The sequence below is a fragment of the Lemur catta genome, chromosome 10 (genome assembly GCF_020740605.2).
Source record: "Lemur catta isolate mLemCat1 chromosome 10, mLemCat1.pri, whole genome shotgun sequence".
Taxonomy (NCBI): Eukaryota; Metazoa; Chordata; class Mammalia; order Primates; family Lemuridae; genus Lemur; species Lemur catta.
This window is the reverse complement of record NC_059137.1, coordinates 33,912,210-33,937,669: the sequence shown is the minus strand read 5'-3', so window position 1 is coordinate 33,937,669 and position 25,460 is coordinate 33,912,210. Positions and strand designations below refer to the sequence as shown.

At 42.1% G+C, this 25,460-nt stretch overlaps 2 protein-coding genes across 6 annotated transcripts in view; one reads left to right on the top strand and one right to left on the bottom strand.

Annotated features, from left to right (window-relative positions):
• Positions 1 to 74: 74 nt before the first annotated feature.
• Positions 75 to 24,034, bottom strand: TSTD2 (thiosulfate sulfurtransferase like domain containing 2). 3 transcript variants are annotated; one of them, XM_045562504.1, is made up of 10 exons: positions 23,895 to 24,034; positions 19,894 to 20,105; positions 17,869 to 18,185; positions 13,713 to 13,833; positions 9,369 to 9,494; positions 8,431 to 8,536; positions 5,166 to 5,284; positions 4,511 to 4,669; positions 3,776 to 3,914; positions 75 to 1,072 (listed from the first exon to the last, which is right to left on the bottom strand). In XM_045562504.1, exons 2-10 carry the CDS (start codon positions 20,053 to 20,055, stop codon positions 774 to 776), a joined length of 1,548 nt encoding a protein of 515 aa, XP_045418460.1. In that variant the 5' UTR covers positions 20,056 to 20,105; positions 23,895 to 24,034; the 3' UTR covers positions 75 to 773. The 3 variants fall into 3 exon arrangements, with proteins under 3 accessions (XP_045418460.1, XP_045418461.1, XP_045418462.1); XM_045562505.1 differs by having other exon boundaries at positions 23,987 to 24,013; XM_045562506.1 differs by lacking the exon at positions 17,869 to 18,185 and having other exon boundaries at positions 23,895 to 24,023.
• Positions 24,035 to 24,083: 49 nt separating this feature from the next.
• The window catches only part of NCBP1 (nuclear cap binding protein subunit 1), a 38,845-nt gene continuing 37,468 nt past the window's right edge, over positions 24,084 to 25,460 (top strand). The window contains exons 1-2 of one of the 3 annotated variants that reach the window (XM_045562500.1): positions 24,472 to 24,535; positions 24,915 to 25,127. Coding sequence is in view for 1 of the 3 variants with exons in the window: in XM_045562497.1 (XP_045418453.1) it covers positions 24,502 to 24,535 (34 nt within the window). In the remaining 2 variants the exon portion in view is untranslated. Of the gene's footprint in view, positions 24,536 to 24,888; positions 25,128 to 25,460 lie in introns of all 3 variants that reach the window. The other 2 variants (XM_045562499.1, XM_045562497.1) reach the window with 2 other exon arrangements.

The window sequence follows — 25,460 nt, the reverse complement described above, 5'->3', positions numbered from 1 at the left end:
GTTGTGGCTGTTCCAGTAACTGTACAGCTGACCCTGGCACAACAAAGGTTTGAACTGTGTGGGTCCACTTAATTTTTTTTAACCAAACATGGATTCAAAATACAGTATTCACAGGATGCAAAACCTGCGTATATGAATGGCTAACTTTTTGCATACACAAGTTCTGCAGGGCCTACTGTGGGACTTGAGGGTGCACGGATTTTGGTGTACTTGGGTGTCCTGGAACCATCCCCCATGTACACCAAAGGATGACCGTATCTACAAAAGCAGGAGCTGGGCCAAATGCCACAGCCGACAGATCCCCTCAGGCTGTCGGGGAACAGACAGAGGCAGGGGTAGATGCCAGATGACCTAAGAGGCCTGGTTTACAGGGCCTCTCCAGGGCCACAGCTTTTACATGTTTGCCATCAGGAAAGACAGTTTGGCTGACAAGGACTACTTACAGTCCTGCTGCATGGCAGGGAAAGGGCATGTCCTGGTCACCAGGCTCAAGGCTCTCTTTCTCTGCGCCTCTGCGGTCCCACATAGCTTACTTGTTTTCTGTGCTCTAGCATCTTCTTAATCAGAATGTTGCAGGTAAGTGGTCAACATTCAACTCGCTGTCCCTTCCCCCTGTGAAGTACAGGTGGCCAATAAAGTGACCAGTATGCCACAGTGGCATGGGCCAGCACAAAAGTTCTGATTTCTCTGTTTCTGCAGCCTTGACATTCTTCTACATGTAGTCACCCCAAACCTACTGTTACTGAAGGCTCGGGGAATGCCGAACGTGCTGCTCACACCAGCCACGGCCCATCCTCACTGCCAGCAGACTCCGGCTCTGGGCTCCCAGGGAGGCCCAGCTGCCGTGAGAGCTCCCTCGGTATGCGCGGCCGCCGGGCTGTACATTCACATTCCTCTTTAAAGCTGTCCTGGGTAGGGCCTGAAGCCTTCCTGCTCCCTTTGTCTTGACATGTGACACAACAGGCTGTGAATCCTTGTCCTTGACAGGCAGGGCAGGTCAAAACGAGCTGGCGGCACTGGGGAGTTGAGCAGAGTTTATACTGGTCCCACTGGGCTCCACAGTATGAACATTCTGCAGAAGAAAGAAAAGCTCTTGTTACAAACACACACACACACACAGAGGCACTTCTCCAGTTCCTAAATATAACTCTTAGCTGACCAGAATCTAATATATCCTGTTGGGCCTGGGGAAAGTTTCTAAATAGTAGGCTTCCTGTAGTTGAACAAAAACCCTCCCCTGCCCCCTTTCCCCCAGCACCAGTTTATTCTGGGGGTGGGTGGGGCTGCTTTTGGGAATTGTCTTTCTGATTCCAGTATCCACTGACCCATTTTTCTTTTTCCCATCTAGAAAACAAGTAGTAACATTTCTCTTTCATCACCTATTTTGAAGCTGGCTAACCACCGCCCCACTAACCCCTTGTTAAATGGTCTTTTCCTGTTAGATTATTCCCTTTTCCAGTGGGGACAACACAGACAGATGATGCCACAGACACTGAACTTCTGCAGTCCACACCGCTCTCCCCCATGCCTGAGTCTCTCCTGCTGTTGCTAGGACACGTGATCACCCAATTCCTAAAACTCACATTATCGTCTTCCTCTACCTGTTTCCCGGCTCACTTCCTGTTACCATTGATCACACCCTTCTTCCTGAAGCCTCCTTTGTCTGCCTAAGCTACCTCTGGCTCTCCTCTCTCCTCTTCACACTCACACGCAGGTGCCCATCAAGTCCTGCCAATATTTCCTCAGTAAAATCTCTCAAGTCCATGTTTTCTGCTTATTTAAAATTTGTTCTCCATCTAGCTCCAAAACAGAACTACTTCTTATTGAAGTAATTTTCAACAAGAGACAAATACAAGACCACTAAAATAAATAAAAAGATCAAGAAGGAAGGGGAGGCCAGGTGTGGTGGCTCATGCCTATAATCCCAGCACTTTGGGAGGCCAAGGCAGGAGGATTCCTTAAGGCCAGGAGCTTAAGATCAGCCTGGGCAACATGACAAGACCCTGTCTCTATAAACAAATTTTTTTTTTAATTTTTACTTTTATTTCAAAATATTAAGAAGGTATAAAAATTTTTGTTACATGGATACACTCTATAATGCTGAAGTCAGGGCTTTCAGTGTGCCTGCCACTAGGACAGTGTTCACTGTACCCCATAGGTAAGTTTTTATCCCTCACTCCCCTTTCTTAGTTTCCAATGTCCTTTACATCTTTTTGTGTCCAGGTACACTGATCATTTAGCTCCCACTTATCAGTAAGAACATGTGGTATTTGTTTTTCCATTCCTGAGATATTTCACTTAGGGTAATGGTCTCCGGTTTCATCCAAGTTGCAGCGAATGACATTATTTCATTCTTTCTTTCCTTCTTATGGCTGAGTAGTATTCCATAGCATATATACGCCACATTTTCACAAAAAAATTTTCAAAAATTAGCTGGTCGTGGTGGCAATGCCTGTAGTCCTAGCTATCTAGGAGGCTGAGGCAGGAGGATTGCTTGAACCCAGGAGTTTGAGATTGCAGTGAGCTATGATCGTGCCACTGCACTCAGCCTGAGTGACAGAGCAAGATCATGTCTCAAAAAACAAACAGAAAAAAAAAGGAAAGGAGAGGACAGTCAAACTCAAATCTTGCCCATTATCCGAGAAGTAATTCTACCTCAGTCCCTGATTACAGGACTTTTAGAAAACTGCAACAGCCACCGAGGTTGTCTGCCTATGACCTATTCCATTCCAAAATGTGGCATCCAGGGGCAGAAGCCATCTTTCTGAAGGATTATTCCAGCCTTCTTTTATCATCATCTGGTATCACACTCAGTGTGGGCTAACACTACTGTCACACCACAGGCTTCCTGGGGCCACCCTGCCTCCAGCTCTGGCCCTAGGTTCAGCTCTTACCTTGGAATGCCCCACCTACCAATCAAACATGCATGCCCCATGTGTCCACCGACCAGCTAAACTAGGAACTTTTACTCTTATTTTGTGCCAGGGATATTACTTAGCAGTCTGGTGAAGACTATGGACCCTGTCTTAGAAAAATATTTTCAAATAAAATAAAATACACAGGATTACAAAAGAAACCAATCATATAGAAATATAAAATACCAAAATATTTTTCAAAATCTGTGATATATAACATATGTGCTACTTATTAACATATTAAATAACTATGGGTAGGCCTAATAATTATTTTCATTTTAAAGCAGTGATGAGTATAAATGCCATTTTGAGATATCTGCTGCAACTGTAACATGATATGAAAGAATTAGGAATTCTACTGAAGACAAAGTCATAGGTACATCTAATAACTGGTTTGTTGCCAACATTCATAATTGAAGGAACTGCTTCATTTTAGTGAGGAGTTATAGAAAAGCAAAAGTTATAGAAAGCAAAGATAAAATTATCTTCCCATCCAAATTCACAGAACCCCTGGATTCCATACACTGATTCCAGGTTAACACCCCCAATTCAGCCTATTAGTCCCGCTCCTAGCAGGCAGGCAGGCAGGGTGGTGAGATGATCCTTATTTTAAAGGACTTGTCCAGCTAGCAAATGGTGAAGCCAGGATCCCAACACGGGCCTCCTGACTCCTGGTCTAAGGTTTTGTCTGGTCCACTGCTGCTTCTCCAACTGTTGGGAAAATAGTGGTACAACACACTTATCACTGTTCATTCTGCAAGTAATTAGTACTGGCCTGCCTTCCCTGTATACAGTTTTTTGAGAATAGTTAATGAGTAACATGCCTGACTTCAGCTGGGCTTGGACCTGTGCTGACCTACCTGACACCACATCACTGTTGTAGGTCAGGGCATAACGCTCATCAAAAACAAACAACTTCCCTTTGTAAAAGCCATCAGGAAACTCTTCCAGGTACTTGTGGATGCCACCCTTGAGCTGGAACACTTCCTTGCACACTCCCTAGGTGTGGAAAAACAATAGGAAATCTGAAAAGCCAAGCAGAGACCTGTTAAGAGGCTCCACAGAGGAGCGGCACCTGGCAAGGAGTGCCCAAATGGAGGACTCCCTGTCTGCAATCAGTCAGAGGCTCCTGCCCCCCCCCGCAGGGCACTGAGCAACTGCTGACCAACTGGTCAGACCTTGTCTCCTAGGGGGATGGGTGATGACAGCAGTCAGGGACTCTACCCTGTAGATCCTGGGAAGCCCAACTATTTTTGGGCTAAATATAGGAAGACACCTGTTGGGATATGTAATGTTACTGAACTTGCTCTTCTCAGGATCAAGCAAAAGGATTAGAAAAAGGGAGATGTTAACTAATCTTTCCCTTTTATACTCCATGAGTCTCTAAGGCTGTTAAGTGTTTTTTACATATTGAGATTAAAGAACCTCCGATTTTGTACTTACAAACGCTATGCTGGAGCCATACCAATGGAGAATAAATCCTTTGGCTGGCTGGGGGTGGGGGCAGCAATGGGGGAGGGGGAAAGCTCCACACAGGCTGTTGGTGGCGCCTTCTTCACCTCCAAGCCCGCCGTGCCCCGAGAGCGGTGGCTCACCTTGGCTTTGAGGTAGGCTGAACCCCGCTCACAACGGATGCCCCCAGTGCAGTACATCAGCACTCTCTTCTCTCTGAAAAGTTCTAGATTTTTGTCAACGTAGCTAGGGAAGTAACTGAATTTCCTGATGTCGGGGGCTAAGCAGCCCTGGAATCGTCCCTACGATATAGAAGCAGTGGAAAGAAAATTATCAGAAAAACATACCTGGTAGAAACAAAGGTTCAGGTTCTTTCTGGGCCAAACAACCCCCACCTTGGCAAAGAAGCACAGAGGCACTTGCTAGTTACTGTTCTCATCCCTTTCAACCCCATGTCTGACCTGTCCACTTCAAGATCTGGAACTTAAAACCAAGGCTGGTGGGCTGGGGGTCACCTTCCCAGAGTCTCAACTGGAGAGGCCGCCCAAAGCCAACTTCTGTGAGATCCTTGACACATGTCAAGGGTAGGCTCACAGGAGTCAAAAAGTACGTAATGTGGCAAGATATCTTTCATTCATGTTTTAGAATTTCTCACCAGATCTGGAGTTCAAGAGCTTGAGTTTTCTCTGAAGCTGCTGGTACTGGCTGGGCACACACAGCATCCTCTTGGGAAACAGACCATGCTGCAGGAGGGGGAGATCTACCAATTCACTGAACTCAATTCTGGCTCTTACTTACTATTTTGCTTTCATAGAAGTTTCTGCAATCCAGAAGGATAGTATCACTTTGTTCTTGATCTGCCTGCGATAAAAACTTTTCTACTTCTTTATGAAATTCACCTGGGGATAAATGAATTCCTAAAACCAAACCAAAAAATTATGTTAAAACAAAAACGAAAAACCCAAAACTTTATCACAACTGGCCTAGCCTGACTCACATGTTGTTTTCTTTCTACTCAAACCTCTTCTCTTCATAATTACAATTGTCTGAGAGTAACACTATGTACTGATTATAATGAAATAATTCAGTAATTCCAGGCATCCTAAATCTCCCTCCTTCTAAGATGAGGACTATAGAGACCTGATAGTTTAGAAATACTTACTCAAAGAATTTTGCATCCTCCTACTTGGCCAAACCCCAGTGATAAAAACCAGATAATCAGAATCTAAGTTGCCATGTGGGTTTGCTAGTCCACTGTATGGTCACTAGCAGGTCAGGAAATAGCCACTATTCTAATGTAACTGTACATGGAGGAGCTCAGCATGTATGTGCTTGACTACAGGCTCTGTAAACTGTCCTATACCGAGGCTGAGCCCAAATTCAAGGCTAAGAACCCTAGCGTGGGCAGGTGTGAGCATAAAGTTGTAGACTAAAGTTGGAAAGTATTTTTTAAAAGTGCAAAAGGGTAAGAAGAATGTATCTAAGTATATGTGCGTGACTGAAAGAGAAAAGGGCTAGAGGTGGACAACAGGAATGACATATGAGAAAGAATGGTGAGGGAGAGAAAAGAAAAGAAGAGCTAGAAGATAGAGGAGAGAAACATTAAAATATAAGGGGACTAAAAAGAAAGAACCTCAGCCTGGTAGGGCCCTTTGCCCCACGACACTCCAGGATAGAAACATGCCTCTATCTTTGGGAGTTCAGACTTCTCAGTAGATTGTGAGGAACTTTTGATGAATTTGTATTGTGGGGTAACCACATCTCACGGGTGGGGGCCCTGGTGACTCATTCATGCACCACTCATGACAGAGCTTTACAGCACCAAAGGACCCGCACTCCCCTCAGGGATGACCCCAACAACCAGCTGAAACTGCCCACGTCAAAGAGAGACAAGGCCCCAGAGCTCAGCCAAGGAATGTGGATTTCTACCTGCCTAACCTAGGGGTGTGGGGAGCATAAAACAAAGCCACATTCTATACAAGGTATTATCATCTATGGATACCAAAACAGTGGGGTGAAAAGGGAGGATTAAAAATGCGATGAGAGGCATGGAATCTGCTAAGACTTCTGCTTGCAGAGAGCCACAGGGAACCAAACCTGCTCCCACTGCTGCTAGTACTACTTTTGTTCTACTGGCCCCGAGAAGGCCTGTTTGGACAGTGACCCATTGGATGTGTTTTAAAAGGTCCCTTTAAACAACTCAGTTCAAATGAAAGCAAGATAGCACTTACTGCCTGGAACCCACTCTCCCTTAAACTCCTGAACAATGTCCCATGGTGCCCAGAGAGAGCTGTTTATAGTCACACTGCCTGCATAAAAAGGGGGACACTGAGCAGACACAGCTCTTTTTGGCCCTCATTTCCTCTCCCCATACATGAGTCTCTTTTCCCAGATGCTGATATTACTCCCATTTCCCTCTGGCTTAACTCCTAACCTTCTTTTACATATTTACATTTAAAAAAATGAACACCATGGAGTCAGCCAGAGCTTTGTGCTTCCTGATGAAAGATGACAATATTAGCTATGAAGTAGTCTTGGGGGTAAAAAAAGGAAAGAAAGAACAAAAGGAATCAAATCTGAATCTGATAGAGTCTGTAGTCCTGAGCTGTCTAATATGGTAGCCAACAGCCACTGTGGCTGACAAGCACTGGAAATGTGGTTTGGGATGTGCTGTAAGAAGGGTGACATATACATACTGGATTTCAAGGTCTTAGTATGAAAAAAAAAGGTAAACTATCTCACTAGTAATTTTTTATATTGATCACATGTTGAAATGATAATATTTTAGACATACTACATTAAGTAAAGCATATTATTTAAATTAATTCCAACTATTTCTTTTTACTTTTTAAAATGTGGCTCTTAGAAAATATAAAATTATATTATATGGCTCATATTATATATTATATATTTCTATTAGACAGCCATACTCTAAATCTAATTATCAATTTATAGTAAATAAAGAGGACAGAGAAGTATACCATGGGGATATAATTAGTATTATCCAGATTATGGGAAACTCTACAGGCCGAATGTCCCAGTTCTTCAAAAAATGCACTGTAAGCAGAAAAAAATGGAGGCAAATCTACAGGATAAAAGACACTTAAAGAGACATTGATGAATCACAATGAATGGACCTTACTTGAATCCTGATAGAAACAAAGTTAAAAAATTATGAGACAGCTGAGAATTGACTGATAAGACTGACCAGCTACGTGATACTATATTAATGTTAAGGAATTACTATTAAAATGTTTTAGACGTGATAATAGTTTTACAGCTTTTTTTAAAAAAAAATCTTTATCTTTTAGAGATATTTACTAAAGTATTTATGAATAAGATGACTTGACATTGGGATTTCCTTCAGAATAATCCAAGATGGGAGAAGGGGATGGGTATAGATGAAAGTCAGCCAAGAATTAGTTAACTGATGAAGCTGCGCAGGAAGTACATGGCAGTTGACTGTACTATCTTCTCTACTTTTTTTTAATGTTTTACAACTTTCATAGTAAAAAGTAAAACAAAAATAAAACAATGTTGCCAAACGTCTTTCAACCTTTTACCATGGACAAGAATGGGAGAGAACATTCTAGAGCACAGTGTAAACTGCTTTGGTGTTGAAAGCCACTTGCTTCCTGTAGCAAAGGCCCATGTGTTCTATTCTGCTGATGAACTATTTACAGATAATAATTACACTCTCCCCAAATTGCTGTCTTTGGACAGAGAAAACAACTTCTTGCCAAACCATCACCAAGAATAATAAAACAGGCTACTCTAAGGGGGTGAGAATTCAATTACCACAGCACCATAGAGCAGAGGTCCCCAAACCTTTTGGTACTAGGGACCAGTTTCACAGAGGACAATTTTCCCGGGGGTTAGGGGCCATAGCCATAGAGAACCAAGCTAAGCGCAGGGTACACCCAAGCCTTAGCCACCCCACAGCTATTTTAAAGAGCGGATTCATCAGGACTCTTGCTGAGCACAGTGCCTAACTTCCTTATTTATCTCTCTATTAGGCTTTGTCCCTATTAAGAAAAGCATAATCTTCTGAAAGCAAGCATACCAGGCTTCTTGTAGGAGATCTTACTGGGGCTGATCCCCATGGGCACGATTTCTTCAAATACACCAACACGCAATTCTGGAAAACAGTGAGCTCCTCCTTTGCTGGTCTAGCCAATGAGAAACAAAACAGAATACAGTCTTCCCTTCCCATCTCCAGGTATAAGATAAGTGCCAAATAAAAGAATGAGATTCTGTTTTGTAATAACAACAACTGAAGTCTTAAGAAACCTCAAATCAGGGAGAAAAAAATTAGTAGACCTTAATGGGAAAAAGAGGGCCCAAGACATACCAGATAATTCAACATTAATAAATATTTATTGTGTACCTACCATGTGCAGCAATGTTAAGCTGAAATGATGTTTCTTTGGCTCTAAGTATTTAATTATAAAACTGAAGCACCACTGAGCAATTCTAACATGGGTTCACACTCAGCTTGTTTCAGAGAATGATCTTTCTTCTCCTATCGTCACCACCAGGAACACTATCGAGGCGTTTCCCATCATGTTATCATTGATTATGATAAAGCATAAAGTCACTCGAACAAAGCAGCTCAGCTGTGAGAGCAACGGCCTTACTTCCCCATGTAGTGTGAAGTACTAATCTTATAATTCCGGGTTTACAAAAAAAACCAGTGATCTGCTAGAACAGCCAGGTGGTCTCTCAAATGAGTAAACACATCCAGATTTTGAGTCCTCAATCGTAATACCCTTACTTTATAAGAAGGGAGACTGAGGTCTAGTGAGGGCACCAACTTGTCCAAGATAGCATGGTGACTCAAGGGAAGAATGGGGACAAGCATGCTCCCTGCACCGCACTGCCTCATAACCTAAAGGGGAAAGGGTATTTTTCTGGCACTGCTGATTTCTCTATGTTGACCTCTTCAATAACCTGCACTGTGGCAGATGGCTCTAAATCCATTTTATTTTCATTTTCTTTTACCTTAAAATCATCCTTACACAGATAATCCTTAAACAATGGGCAAGAAAGCATGACTTCCACGTAGAGTCTGGTAGCCAGTTTGCTTCCACCAACTGTCCCATTGATTCCTTCTGTAGCGACTCGAACCTGAGACAGACACAAGATGGTAAGAAAAAGGGAATGTAGACTTAGCTTAGTTATCTTTCCAGAACAGAATAGGCTCATGTGAGTCAACGAGTTTAAAAGCAAAAGCAGAGACACTGCTGTGGACGCTGAAGTGTTACTGGACAAAGATACCTGTATTTTTCTAAAATGGCACAGCCTATGGTTCAGATGAGGTATTCAGTTCATAGGTGGTGAATAAGAGAATGTGAATAAAACTTCTGGAAAGCCCCACTTGCTATGGAACTCCAATGATCCAATGGCCAAAGAAGTGAATTCTGAGCCTAACCTAACTCCAGGCAGCATGATTGAGTCCTCCACAGAGGCCAGCAGATCTAGGATAGAGATTTAGCTCTGCCACTTACTGGCCATGTGCCCTGAGAGTTAATCGACTTCTCTGAATCTCAGTTTCTTCTTGTTGATAAAAAGCGTAAAAGACCACCAAAAATGAAAAAAAAAAAAAAATCTTCTGAGGAGATACTACCCAAATCCTAAACATAGAGCATGTCTGATTGCAGGGAATATAAGTCGTATCTCTGCATGGTGTTTGGGGAAAGCCCACCACTACAAACCCACCCACTGGAATACAAGTTTCAGGAGGGGTATGTGTCTGTTTTGTTGACTGATATATCCCTAGTGCCTACAACAGAGCCTGCTATATAATAGGCATTCAATACATATTTGCTGAATAAATGCATGTGTATCCACAGCTGGGGTTCTCTGGTATCTTAGACCCTGTATTCTCTTTGAAATGCTTCACTGGTTAGGGACATGAGAGCCTGAGGTAAGGCCCCTGACTTAAGGTGCAATGCTCTGGGGACCCTGCAAAGCTGGTTGTTTCGGTACTACAAAATCCTTTGGATAAGTTTGGAGATGGATCATCTTTAGAGAACTCAGCTCCCTAGAAAAAAGTGCCAGAAAGTACAGCACTGTGTCATGGTACTTTTTGAAAAGAGAGGTGATTTAATTCAAGGTCCTGTATCATTCTACTATTCATATTCATATAACACTGATACCTACCAATGCATTAGAATTTGAAATTTTTAAATGGCTGCCCATTTTTAAGGTCCAGAGAAGATACTTCAGTTGTTGCCTCACTTGATCTAATTCTTTAGGCATGGATATAAAATTTCAGCAGTCAATGCCAACTCACTGACGGTGGCTATCCAGAGTCCCATGATGAGGATTCCAGATCACATACAGACTCTTTGAGAAAAAGTGCTGCAGTCTAATGAAGCCAGTTATGGGCATGGGAAAGGCAAGTAGGATGCACGTGGCATCTCTGCCACACAGCCTACTATACTGCCAAATGATAGGGGACTGCATAGAGAAATAGAGCTGAACCAGTGTAAGGGTCAGAAAACTCACTCTGAAAAGGTTTCTGACTGTGGCTGGTAGGATAAAGCAGCACATATGTCTACATAACTCTCTTTGGATAGGCTGGTGGATTCTTTCCCAATTTATTTTAATCTCAGAACACAAATAGAAGACAAGCACACCTACTCCCTACATAGCTAGGGCACAGCAATCTTTAACTCATGCACTAGACTTTCAATCCCTAGGATTCTCTAACAGATATCCTTCAAAGAAGCTACTTGGTGAGGAAGGCCTTATATCTAAGAAATTGAGAAAAGCAATAGTTAGCATTCATTCAGCAACTTCTAAGAGACAGAAGCTTTACATTATAATCTTGAAAGGTAGATATCATAATCCCCATTTTATAGAAAAGGAAACAGAAGATAAGAGAAATAAAGTAACTTGCCAAGGGCACAGAGTTGGTAGTTGGTAGATCTAAGATTCAAAACCAGATCTTACTGGCTCCAACTCTTGTAATTTTTCCATTCCAAGGTCTCCAATGTGTCCCCTCAAATTTCTTGAGGCAATAAGGACTATATAGTAATAGGGATAGAAGTTTATTTCCACAATTCTAGAATCTTTAGGCTCTCCTCTTTCCCTACCTAAGCACCAATATTCTGCCAAATCTTCTACTGGCATAAAATTATCTCAGCAACTTCAATCCTTGGAGCCTAGGAATCTGGACTGAAGATCCAGGCAGGTGCTGCCACCTTGTGGGCAGGATCCCTCACTGCTAGTTCAGCACTTGGGCTTGGCCAAGAATAAAAATCTGCCTCTAAACCAAGAAAAAGAAATTGATTTCATATTTTACATATTCAGGTTTACTGTGAGAGTTCTATCTTTTTCAAGGTTGGAAGTTCTCTGAATAGGAACGGTGATAATAAAAATGGTGATAAATGTATTCATTCCACAAATATTTACTTATTTTTTTTTACTGTGCACCACGAATTGTGCTAAGAATTAGGGATGTAGCAGCTGGAAAAATATATAGTTTTTCCCCTCTTGGAGCTTACAGGCTAAGGGAGATCACAGATATTAAGATAAAAGTTACTAATGGACAAGTGCTATGAAAGATAGCTAAAAGATGCCATCAAAGTGCACTGGGAAAAATAAATTTAGATTGAAGCTCAGGAAAGGTCTCTTTGAGGAAGTGTCATGAAAATTGAAAACCGAAGCTTGAGTAAAAATTAGATTGGAGAAACAGAGTGAGTGTAGAAGAGTTTCTTGAAGTGTTTACTTGCAAAAAGGCCCAAAGACAGAAAAAAACTTGGTGGGTTCCGAGAAACTGAAAGACCACATTGCTGGAGTGTCATGAGTAAAGAACAGCACTAGACAAGAGGGAAAGGCAGGAGGGGCCAACTCACACAGGAACCCAATGCATGTTAAGGCTTTGGGGTTTACTCCACATGAAAGATTTTGAGGAGTGATATGACTTCATTACCCTTTAAGTAACCATTCTGGCTGCTGTGTGGAGAATGGATTAAATGGCGGGCAGGGAAGGCAGACTGGAGAGTAGTTTGGAGGCTGCTGCATAGACAAGGCAAGAAAAGGTGTGGCTTGGTCCAAGGTGGTAGAAGAGGAAGAGAGAAGGGAACAGGGTCAAGAGATATTTTAGAGGTAGAAATGGCAGGACTTGGTGATGAAACGAACAAGGTAAATGAAATCAGTATCTGTCAGAAAACATGGGTGTGGAGGGTATCATCGACTGATCAATTTATTAGTTCAGGAAATTAAAACCTGGGACATATATGGGAAAGATGAGTCATAAGATGGTACAGTGTCATCACTGGGGGTGGGGGGATCTCAGAGGAATCTAGTTCATTTCCTTTTGATTTAGATTTTGAAAATTATATAAAATTCATACACATATGCATGTAATCATAGAAGACATTCTAAAACCATCCATACCCCTATCATGCACAGATAATCTTTACTAACATTTTGGTATGTACTACCTTCCATCTTCATTCATACAATTCTGGTTTTGTTATGAACATACATTCACTCCTTTATTCAACATTCCCCAAATATTTACTGAGTGTCTACTATATGCTAACCCCTGTTCTAGCACTGAGAATATATTAATTAAGACAAAGTTTCTGTCCTCATGAAACTTATATTCTGTAAGGAAGGCAGACTATCAAGAAACAAATGAAGATTGTACTTTCAGGTAGTAATAAATTTGAAAAGCAGAAACAGATAGAATGTGATGAGGTTTGGAGAGAGGACTACTTCAGATTGGAGTTCTAAGGAGACAACATTTGAGCAGAGATCTAAAGTGGGGCATGAGCCATTTGAAGGTGTAGAGAAGAGCATTCTAGAGGGAGAGGAAAAAGCAAATGTCAATATCCTAAGATGGTAAAAGACCCTAACACATTCCAGGAAAATTAAGAAGCAACTTGAGATCACACCTATATGTACAGCTCTATAAAATGTTTTTCCATTTAATATATCACAAACATTTCCCTACACCAGGAGTCAGCAAATTATCCCTGCTTTTGCACATAGTTTTATCTGAACACAGCCATACCTATTCTTTTACATTATTGTCTGTGGTTGCTTTCATGCTACAGCATCAAGTAGTTTTTTTTTTTGTGCAAAGCCTAAAATATTTACTAACTGGCTCTTGAAGAAAAAGTTTGCTGATCCCTGGTCTATGCCATTAGATATTCTTATAAAACACCATGTTAATAGCTGTTTAATATTCTACTTAAATGCCCAGCAGGATTTCCCTAACTTTTAAGAATCCAACAGTGAACCTTTTTAATAATGAGCATAGCCTCTGCAATAGAAGGCTGGCAGGCAAGACAAGCCCAGCGAAGGAGAGGGCGTGAGAGAAGCTGTTACCTTGCCTGTGAGGTGCAGATGCCGACACAGAGCTGTCTGCCAGGCACACATCCACTGGGGATCCTCCAGGTCACAGTAGCAGTAATACAGTAGCACCTCCCCTCCATCACTGCCCTGGCCACTATAAAATTGGATGGAAAGAGTAGTTGATCATTTCTGAAGGACAGCATTGCAAAAAAAACCCCAAAAACCAACCAAACAAAAAACGCATTTGAGTCACTGACATAAGGAAGCCACAATTCCAAGCATACCCAGGTAGCATCAGAGGGAAGGCTAAAATAGAGACATTTGACTGCCTTTGCTCCTACTATTGTTCTCCTGAAATAAGAAGTAACTCCTTTTTATATTTTCTGCATAGAAGACAGTGTCTGTGCTGACCTTCTTACTTTACAAAAATGAGTTTGCTTTGATCTCATTTAACAGTCACATCCAAAAGATAGGTATTAATAACTCCATTTTAAAAAACAGCTAGAAATCTGAGTCCATTCTGGCTTACCCTCTATCACAAGGCAGTAATCTATTTTGAATCTCTTCATGATACAAAAAAGTTTCACTTCCATTTTTTCATAAAAGCCTCTGACCTCCAATGCAGGTTATTATTATTCCCATTTTGCAGCTGAGTAAACTGCGGCGACTCCTCCCAGGTGAGACAGCTACAAAGCGATAGTCAGGACTTGAATGTCAGTCTTCTGACACTAGAATCTATAATTTTTCTACAGCACTGTGCTTATACTAATTAGTTGTGGGACCTTTATAATTTCTGAGCCTTGGTTTCTTTATCTGTAAAATCAGAGAACTGAAATAAGTGCTTTTCCCAAAATATGCACTGAAGCTATTCTATGAAATCACTCTGAGAAACCCTGCAGACAGTATCTTCCTCTTTGAGGTTCACAGCAAAATCCCCTGAGTTTACTGAAGGCTCTGAGAGGTCCTGCAGTACACATTTTAAGTTAGTGCTTCCCAAATTTGTCTTAGTGTCCTTTTTCAATACCTTCTTAGCATCCTCCAAAACTAGTGCTCCACAGAACATTTTTTAGGGAATGCTACAGTAGATGATAATTAAGGTCCTATCCAGCTCTGGAATCTACAACTCTCTTATCAATAGCCTCATCATATTTCAGGGTCTAACCTCCACCATGAAACCTTCTTGTCTATCCTATATCCTATTTTCCTTTCTCTGAACTCCTGTAACAAAGTCTGTACCATACAATATACAATTATATAGCCTGCCTTGTATCACCTGCTATTTCATGTGGCCGTTTCTTTGTTTCTCTAACTAGAAAGCACATTCTTTGATGTGTGGGGCCACACTGAAATGAAAGGGCCACATTTGTATAGCAATTTGTAGTTCACAAGTGCTTGTACCATCACCATCCTATATAATTCATATTGCAGTACTGGGAGGCAGGCAGGGCAGGCATTATTATTCTAATTTTAGAGGTGAGGAAATGAAGGTACAGAAAGTTTTAGTGACTAGCTCAAGTCTGACTCCTAGTTCAATTCTCTCTTCTTTCTGATAAGCAAAGGAAATTTGACACTGAGTACTAATGATGAAAATGTATCAAATTTGGATTACAGCTGACCCTCAAACAACATGGGTTTGCACTGTGTGAGTGAATTTCTTCTGCCTCTGCCACCCGAGACAACTCCTCCCTTCCTCCTCCTCCTCTGCCTACTCAATGTGCAGACAAGGAGGAAGACCTTTATGAGAATCCACTTCCATTTAGTGAATAATATATTCTCCTTATGCTTTCCTTATAACATTTTTCTCTAGCTTACTTTTTTTGCAAGAATACAGTATATAATACATACTAACAACATACTAATATATGTTAATCTACTATTTATCAATAAGGCTTCTGGACCATAGGCTATTAGTAAGGAGTTAAGTTTTGGAGGAATCAAAAGTTACACACGAATTTTCAACTGCTCAGGTGATCAGCACCCCAACCCCTACACTGTTCAAGGGTCAACTGTATTTCTATTCACCAAATAATTCAGAAATTGCTTAAGTCAGAAATATGTCCTCTGGAATTCTGTAATATTATGATTTGATGAGTTTTTCAAAGCCAGGATCTCAACTCATAATCATATGATTCAGTTGTGAAAGTTAACATCCTTCCTAAAACATATTCAGTTCAGAAAACTGCAGTTGGTAATAAAAACCCTTTTGAAGCTCTGACATTACCCAGAGGAATCATTAACGTCTTTAGGCCTTCCCACCTATATTTGAAAATAATGTAATATTCTGTTCTTCATCTCTCCCTAGAGAAGACAGTATGTAGGATGGCTTCCAAAAAGCCTTGGGAACATCACAAACTGACTGGGTATATGCCACTGCACAGTCTATGATCTTCTACTATACAGAGTATATACATTATTGGCCTAACTTAGGCCCATAGAGAAATTCCATGCCTTAAGGATCTAGCTGCTCCAAGTAGTTAAGATCCCAATAAACTAGGTACATAGAGCAGACAGTGCTGCTAGATAACACACACTGAAAAGTAACAACTCTGAGGTACAGTAACCACCCTCCAAGATGGTTCCCAATGATCCCCACTTCCTAGTATTTAGGCCTCTGTGTAGTCTTCTTCTATACTCTATTAAGGTTGGTCTGTGTGACCAGTAGCACCATGAGAACGTGACAGCATGTTGACACTGAGGCCATAAAAGATTGTGGCTTCTGTCTTAGTGTTTCCAACTCCCTCATATCACCTGCTTTTGGTGCAGTCAGCTGCCATGTCATGAGAACACTGAGGCAGCCTACGAAGAGAAGGCCCCCTTGGAGAGGAATGGAGGCCTCTGACTAAGAGCCAGTGAAGAAACTGAGGCCTGCCACCAACCACATGAGGGAGCTCAGAAGTGAATTCTCTGGCCCCAAACACTGAGATGACTGCAACTTCATGAAAGACCCTAAGCTAGTACCACCGGCTAAGCTGCTCCTGGATCCCTAACCCTCAGAAAGTGCGTGAAATGCTGTTTGTCATTTTAAGCTGCTAAACTGTGGGTTAATTTGTTATAAAGCAAGATAACTAATACAGAGGATTTGGATCTAGAATTACGAGAGAGAGAGGAGAGGTAACAAAATAATAAGTTTGAGGCTTCTTAGTAAAAGGACAAACTTTTGTACTTCGGCAGTCTACTTAAAAGTTCATATTGATGGCATTAAACCACTCAGAAAAAGTTCAATCACATTCACTGTCATCTGTTTATGAAACTAGAGAGGAGTATAGTACAGTTTGAAAGATTCCACTCTAAAAAAAAAAGGTTAAAGTTTAGATGCTTTAAAAGGTAAGCTACATTTAACTGCTTTCTGAAAAATTAAAAAATTAATGATGTGGAACACTATATGCCCCAATAAATCCTAATAAATGATGCATTTGATCTGAAATCATCTGACAAGGGCCTTTTTTTTTTTTGCTTAGTTTTTACCTACCCTATTTATTTAAAAATGTAAATTATCAAGGTGTAAATTACAAGTGAAATATTCAGATCTTAGGTATACAGTCTGATCATTTTTGACATGTCAAAATTATTTGTATAATCCACACCCCTATCAAAACACATTTTCAGAACCTCGAAAAATCACCTCTTGTGTATTCCCAGTTAAACCCGCTGCCAGAAGCAACCTATCACAAGTTCACTGTGCCCTCAAGTACATGAATTCAGAAAACATGTACTCCTTTTTCTATTTTCACTCAGCATAAGGATTCTGCGATTCACCCAAACATATTCCTGCATATCAGCACTTCACAGATGTTTATTGCTGTGCAATATTCTTATGTGGCTATTCAGTTTCTTCATTCTCCCGTTGGCAGACACGTGTAGTTGTTTCCAGGTTTTTGTTATTATGAATAAAACTGCTACGAAGATTCTTGTACAAGGCTTTTTGTGGACATATGTTTTTATTTCTGTTGGTTTTATACTCAGGAGGGAGTCATAGGGACAATATTTACTTTCAAAAAGAAATTGTCAAACACTTTTCCAAAGTGGTTGTGTCATTTTACATTCTCACCAGCAATGACTGGTTGTTGTTCCACATTCTCATCCACATTTGGTGGAGTTGGTCTTTCTCATTTTAGCAGGGAGGTTGCAGTACCTCATTGTGGTTGGAAAAATATTAAAATCAAACCAAAATGCAGAATGAAAATCTTACCTTATCAGCTCATCAGGGCTAAAGCAGCTTATATCAGGGAGCCAAGCAGACATTTCATGGCTATGCATAAGGCACTCTTTCCCAGGGTTCTTTTGGTCTGCAGACATAAGACTCTTTGAGGTACTCAATGCTGCAGCCAGCTGCTTTAAAATAGAAGCAGTCTGTGCATAAATTTCATCAGCATGTTGTGTTGCCACATGTCTATGGATGCTGGTCTGGTCTGTGAATGATTGCTGACAGCATTTCCACCATTTTTCTTTACATTCAAAATTCCTTTTTGCTGGAATTTCTTTGGTTTTGACAAAAAGGGCAAAGGCCTGCAATTACATTTCACATATTAACACTGTTAAATAACCTTAGGTTTAAAGCTAATGGAGGTCTCAATGAAATCCCTTATATTCTCTTTCCACAGGGATTTCCAGTTTTATGTTCTATTATTGTATAGAAAAATTCCCTGAGAAGTAATAGTTCTCTTTTTAGAAGAGATTAGAGAATCTAAATCTGGGCATTATGGAGGTTAAATAATTCTTAGTACCACAATTTTATTCTCAGGATATAAGACTATAAGTCACACTGGAATATATTTATATATAAATATTACAGTTTGGCCTTATACTGCCTTTAACAGCCCAAACACTGAAACGGGAATACTATGGTATGGCATATCCCGGCCTTCCACTGCTGGCCCCTCTCCCAACTTCTCCTATCCTCCCCGTCCACACATGCCCGACACGTGGCCAAACCTGGATGCCTTGCTGTTACTATTACATCTTCCCGGCTTTGCCCTTGCTGTCCCCAGTAGGCAGGTATGTGCTACTCTAGCTTCCTCTTCTCCAGGATTGCTTTTAAACTTTCAGAGTCCATCTGGAGGCTACCCCAACATGAAACATCCTATAGTCCTCCTGCTACATGCTATTCTTTCATCTTTGGAATCTTTGTAAAAATTTCTATTTTTATTTTTCCACTTAAGGAAGGTCTAAAGTTGTAAATTCTGGCTCTGCCATGTACTATTTGTATCTTTGAGAAAAGATACAAATCTTCTGAGGAAGTTACTTAACCTTTACGTGCTGAGTCATTATCTGGAAAACAGACGCCATAAAGAATTACGTAAATATTAATCAACATAATTAGAATGTTTTTTTGAGATGTTCTCAGTCTGTCGCCCAGGCTAGAGTGCAGTGGTGTCATCACAGCTCGCTGCAACCTCAAGCTCCTGGGCTCAAGCGATCTTCCCACTTCAGCCTCCTGAGTAGCTGAGATTACAGGCGCACACCATCACGCCCAGCTAATTTTTCTATTCTTTGTAGAGACAAGATCTCGCTCTTGCCCAGACTGGTCTCGAACTCCTGGGCTCAAGTGATCCTCCCACCTTGGCCTCCCAGAGTACTAGGATTTATAGGCATGAGCCACCACACCTGGCCCAATTAGAATTATTTATGTCTTTGCCTGATACAGAATGTAGACAAACTGCTAAAAGGAGGGGATTTCAGTCAATGGCTTCTGAAAAAAAAGATAAATGGCATAGAAGAGTAGCACCAATACCACCCCCACTGTAGCCCAATCCCAGCCGTATTCAGTAAGCTTGCAGCATTCTGGGATGCTTCATCCCTTCACCAAACCACTGGAGGCCAGGCAACTGGATCAGATCAGAAATCTTACCTAAGTCAGTAGGGTTCAGTAGTAGTCTCAAGTGTATCAACCTCACTAGATGACAGCTGCCTTACTGCCTGTCTGTTCTTATAAATAGGTTTCCTGGGTTCCTGGGATTTCTCCCACAACCCTAGGTGGGGAAGAAAATCTAACCCATTTGTCTAGGATCTATCCTTCCTCAAGTACTCCACCAAAGCTGTCCCAGGGCCACACCTCACCTACGATTCTTCTTTGCTTAGAGCTGAATTAACATCACTGGTTGAAGCCCCTGAGTAGACCTTATCCTGAGCTGGAGGGCAACCTTGATAAGCTACTTCTAAATGTACCTACATTAACTGTATGTACATGAACATGAAACATCAATAGCAATTTTACCTTTTTCTTTGCAAATGAGTATTTCTTCTTTGTACTGCCATCTAGCTCTGCTTTGAGACAGCTGCTGGGATTAGTAAGACTTATATCTTTTAAATCCAGGTCAGAAAATCTTAAAACACAGGCCTCCAGGTCATCTCCTTGGTCTGGTGAAGTAGAAGGCATCTGGTTTGGTCACAGGAGTAGGGCAGAGATTCCTTTCTGTTAAATACCTCCTAGAATATAAGCAAGGGAGAAACAACAATGCCACTGTTTGATTACTTCTTGAAGTAAACATGAAGCTAATCAATCATGCAGATCAGCATAGGCCCAGCAGCCCAAGCTATCCATTCATTCACTTGCTCATGGAATAGTATTTATCTCACAACTACTTTTAAGTCTAGCACTGTTCTACATGCTGGGGATACAGCAGTGAATGAAAAAGTTTCTGTCTTCTTAGAGTTTATATTTCTGTGGGGCGAAGTAAACAAATACATAAACTGATCTAAAAAGAAGTCAGATGGTGAAGATATTATGAAGATAAATAAGCAGGTTAAGGGGGGCAGAGCGATAGATGGGCCCTTTAAACACAGAGAGTAGGAAATACCTTTGCTGAGCATGGTGGCTCACACCTGTAATCTCAGCTACTCAGGAGGCTGAGGCAGGAAGATAGCTTGACCCCAGGAATTTGAGGTTATAGTGAGCTATGGTTGGGCCACTGCACTCCAGCCTCGGCAACAGAGTCAGACCTTGTCGAGAGAAAGAAAAGAAAGAAAGGAAAGAAAAGAAAGAAAAGAAAGAAAAACCTTCCTGAGCCTGTAGCATTTGAGCAGAAACCTGAACTAGGGAGCAAGCCATGCAGACAGTCAAGGTAAATCATACCAGAAAAGCACCTCATACAACCAAAATCAACCAAGCTAAGTGCTAGTAACTTCAGTTATGAATACTTTGTTCTTTTTACCCCCTAATATATGAGGTTTGCAAATTTCTTTCCTTAGAAGAAATAGCTGTGGAGAGACCTCCACTGTAATGAGCCAGAAGAAACACTGAAATTGGTACTGTGGCCAAATCTTCTCAAAATGACACACTACAACCAACATACTACATTAGTTCTTTTATAAAGACAATGTTACAGGTAACAAGGCAACATGAAGCACTGAGAAAAGCATGGCCTTTGCTTTGTGGTGCAGCAAATATGTAAACCTGGGAAAGCTATCTAACTTCTGCGAGTTCTAATTCCCTAATTTGGAAATTGGGGATGATAGTGTCTACCTTGAAGGTCAACTGTACTGAGGACTGGAAAGAAATATATAAAGTATCTGGCACATAACAGGGTTCAATGAGTGATAATATCATTAATATTTCAATTTAATTTAATGCTATATTTTAAAATTTAACACTAAAATTTGATTTCTTTAAAAATTATCTGAGGCAGGTTGTATTTTCCAAAAATGGCTGTAGTGGTACTTCTGATGTATTTCTTCAGAAATATAAGCAGGCTTGTAACACTCCCCATCATCTATCCTCTCTGGCCGCACTGACTGTGCCTAGTTCCACAAAAAAGTCATGCTCTCTCCTGTCTCAGGGTGTCCACACGTGCCTTTCCCATCACTCCAAAATGATCTCCCCTCACTCTAAATCTTTCGGTCTCATCTTATTTTAGTTTACTTATATATTCTGAACTATCATTTGTGGTGCCTCTGCTATGTGCGTGGTACAGAGAACAGCACTGGGGTTGCAGCTCTGAAGGAAACAGTTGAAGTCCCTGCTCTCTTGGAGCTTATATTCTAGTAAGGAGAGACACTAAGTAAGTAAACAAATAAAAAAAAAAAAAAGAAAAAAAATACCAGATAGTGACAAGAGCCACTGCTTCTCAGTTTCCTATAGCTGGATCTTCCTTATCATTCCAACCTCTAAATGTTGAACCACTCTATGCATATTCATACTCTAGGTGACCTCATCTACTCTTAAGACTTAATAATTGGGGGAGGGGAAGTAATATAGGTGAAATCAGATTGACCATGAGTTGATAATTACTGAAGCTGGTGATGAGTACATAGAGGTACATTATATGATTTTCCCTACTCCCATAAATATTTGAAACCTCCATGAAAAAAGAGAAACATAAATAAAGGAAAATTTATGTTTAGGATACTACATACTAATAAATACTAAATTTATATCTCCAGCCTGGGCATCTCTTCTGAACTACAAATTTACACAACCAAACTGACCAAACAATCTATTTATATGGCTGGCTAGCTGCAGCTTCACTTTCAAACAACTGTTCAAAACAAAACTCTGCTCTTCCCCAGTCTTATCTCAGTAAAAGACAATTTTATTCTTCCTGTTACTGAGATAAAAAAGAACTCTGGGATGATTCTCTCTATTTTTTTTTTTTTTTTTTAGAGACAGGGTCTCGCTCTGTCACCCAGGCAGCAGTGCAGAGGCATAATCATAGCTCACCACAACCTTGAACTACCTGGCTTCAAGCAATCCTCCTGCCTCAACCTCTTGAGTAGCTAGAACTACAGGCATGCACCACCATGCCCCACCAATTTTTTTTCATTATTATTTTTTGTAGAAAGGAGATCTCGCTATGTTGCCCAGGCAGGTCTGGAACTCCTGGTCTCAAGTGATCCTCCCACTTTGGCCTTCCAAAGTGCTAGGATTACAGGCATGAGCTACTGCACCCAACTGGGATTATTCTTGATGCCTGATTTTCTCACACTATCATCCAGTTGCTCAGAAAATTCTATCACTTTTGCTCTTGAAATACAATCAGATCAGATCACTTTGCATCACCTTCACTACCACCCCAGTTCAAGCTACCATCATTCCTTGCCTGAATTATTGCAATAGCCTAACTACCTCCCTTCTATAAAAGAGATAACTATCAAAAAATAAGTCAGATCTTCCTCCAAGGGCTTCCCAACTTACTCAGATAATGTCCAAAGTCCTTATAAAGCCCCTTCCCCCCCCTCTCTGATCTCATCTTCTACTACTTCCCCTTTGCTCACTATGGCTGATTGCATTACTTATGTCCATTCCTGAATGGGTCGTTACAATACCAGCTCCAAGAGAGCAGGATTTTCCTTTGTTACTTCTGCATCCTCAACATGTAGAACACTGCCCGGCACATAGGAGGCGCTAAATGTTAATAAATAACAATACTCTCAATGAAATAAAACAGCGATTGGGTAGCCAGGGAAGGCCTCATAAGGACCTGACATTTGAGCTAAGACCTAAGTGACCAGAAGGCAGCCATTCAGATTTAGGAATACATTTCCTTCAGATTACAGAAAATAGTGAGTATAAATTCATAAAACAGGAACACGCTTCACTTACTGGAGTAGTAAGAAGAAAGTGAGAGTGGTCGTAGCACAGCTATGAGCGCGCAGAACCCCACAGGCCATGGTATAGAATTTTCAATGGAAAATCATTGGAGAGTTTTAAACAAAGGAGAAACACAGTCTGATGCTGGATTTGTTTTGAAAGTAGACCCAGCAGGGTCTACAAATAAATTGTTAAGTAGAAAGTGAAGGAAAAGGATCTAAGAATGACTCCTCCCTAAATTTTTGGATCAAACAACCGATGGATGGTGTCATTTACTGAAATGAGTAAGACTGAGGGAGAAATAGGTTAGGCCCGGAGAATGAAATTTCAGCTGACCATGGACAAGGCAGTTAGATAAACCAGTGTGGTGCTCATCAAAGATGTTAGGGCAGGGAACGTTCATACATCTACATGTACATAGTCACCCTATAACCACTGAAAACAGATTACTAAAACAATCATTTGTTCCTTCTTAAACAACTCAGAGAAGTGAGAGGTAAGCCGACTTCCAGAGGGTAAGCCCGGAGCAGCAGGTTCGCGTCTGGGCCGGTCTTTCGGTCCCAGGGGGCGGCACCAAGGGGCCGCCTCCCGCCCAGGCCCCACCCCGCGTGCCAGGCCTGGCCCAACCTCTCCACGCAGCTTTCCTGAGGCAGCAAAAGCCGGAAAGTGGGAGTAAAATGAGCACGTACCCGCCAGTCCTGATCCTTTCCTAGGTCTTTCTCCCCTGAGCTCTCTGCCTAGCAATTGTCACTCCACTCCGCCCTCCGGCCTACAACCCTACCGCGTGTTCGCGTGAGGAACTCTCGCGACGTCACCGCGCTCCGGAAGTCTCCGAGGCCCTGAGCGCGGGGACCGTCGGGAAAGCCCTCTGGCCCTAAGGGCGGGCCTAAAAGGGGGCGGGGACTGGAGCGGCCTCCTACACCTCCCTCCTTCGGGCGTACCCCTCTCGCGGCCGGCGGGCAGTGGCTGGCTGAAGCGGCGGTACTTTCTGCGTGGCCCCGGAAGGACATAGAGCGGAAGGCGGGAGAAGGAAGCAGCCGGCAGGGTAGGCGGCCCGAGGGGGCGGTTGCATGCGGATCGTACGTCCGTAGCCCAGTGAGCTTCCACACGCCGGCTCTCGCGGACAGGAGCCCACCCGACGGCCTGTGTTTGCGCTTGGGGACGTCGTCTGCGCTAGTGCGCCTGCGCGCCGGCCGGCCCGTGGGCCTCGCCGCTGTCCTCGCGCCGGCAGCCTGCCTGACGGGTCCTGCCGCGCTTTTCCCGGCCTCTCCGCTCGGCAGTGCATCGGCGGGCAGCATGTCGCGGCGGCGACACAGCGATGAGAATGATGGTGAGTGCCCTAGATCGGCCGCGGAGGCCGTCCCGGGTGGGAGCTGAGGTTTGCTTTCTTTTGGTCTTGGGTTCTCCTGGGGACAGACGGGAAGCCCTCTCCCCGAGAGCTTCGGGGAACCACGGAGGGAAGGTGGGTGGTACAGTGCGTGTGTGGCCAGGCGGCTTCTGGAAAGCCACTGCTCCATCCACCCCGCGCTCCCCAGTTCCTTTAGTCGTGAGCCCATCGTGGGGAAAGGAGGCCTGATGAAACCCCATGGATAGACCCCAGGTCTCCGAGGACTTTTCAGAATTTGGTTTTCAGCACCGTCGAGCAGGAAAGTACACACCTGTGTCTGTGCTGACTCCTCTTAGGGTGTATCTCGTTTTAACATTCAAAGCTGCACCTGAGAAGGGAGCTCGGAAGACTTTGATGAAAGAAAAGGAACAAAGCCGTGACTGAGATATCTGATGAATTGCCGTCTGAACTCTCTCTGCTGATCATCCGCTGATTTTCCTTCTTTCAAGCTACAGGGAAATAATTTTGCCTCTTATCCACACTCAAGGAGGTCGCTAATAAACAGACACATGTTTCGTTAGATTTTGAACTGGCTGTAAGTATTTTCCTAGTGTAACAAAGAGGGCTAGAAAGCTACCTGGAGAGCACTGAGAGATTTAGACCATGGGCTTCTATTTCCATTTGGATGGTTGTGCTCATGGGGATCATGGTATTGCCATCACAAAACTAAGAATGATTTTGCTAGTTTAAACAAGAAAAAGATGCTTAATTACACGTAAGCATTACAATCAATCAAGAACACATATCCACACATGAAAAAGTGAAACAGTAATTCTGTTAGTATATTTTTCCTTGATGAGAGTGTATAATAGTGGTGAAAATGCAAGACTTTGGAACCAGAGGGTTTAAGTTCAAAACCAGACCCTAC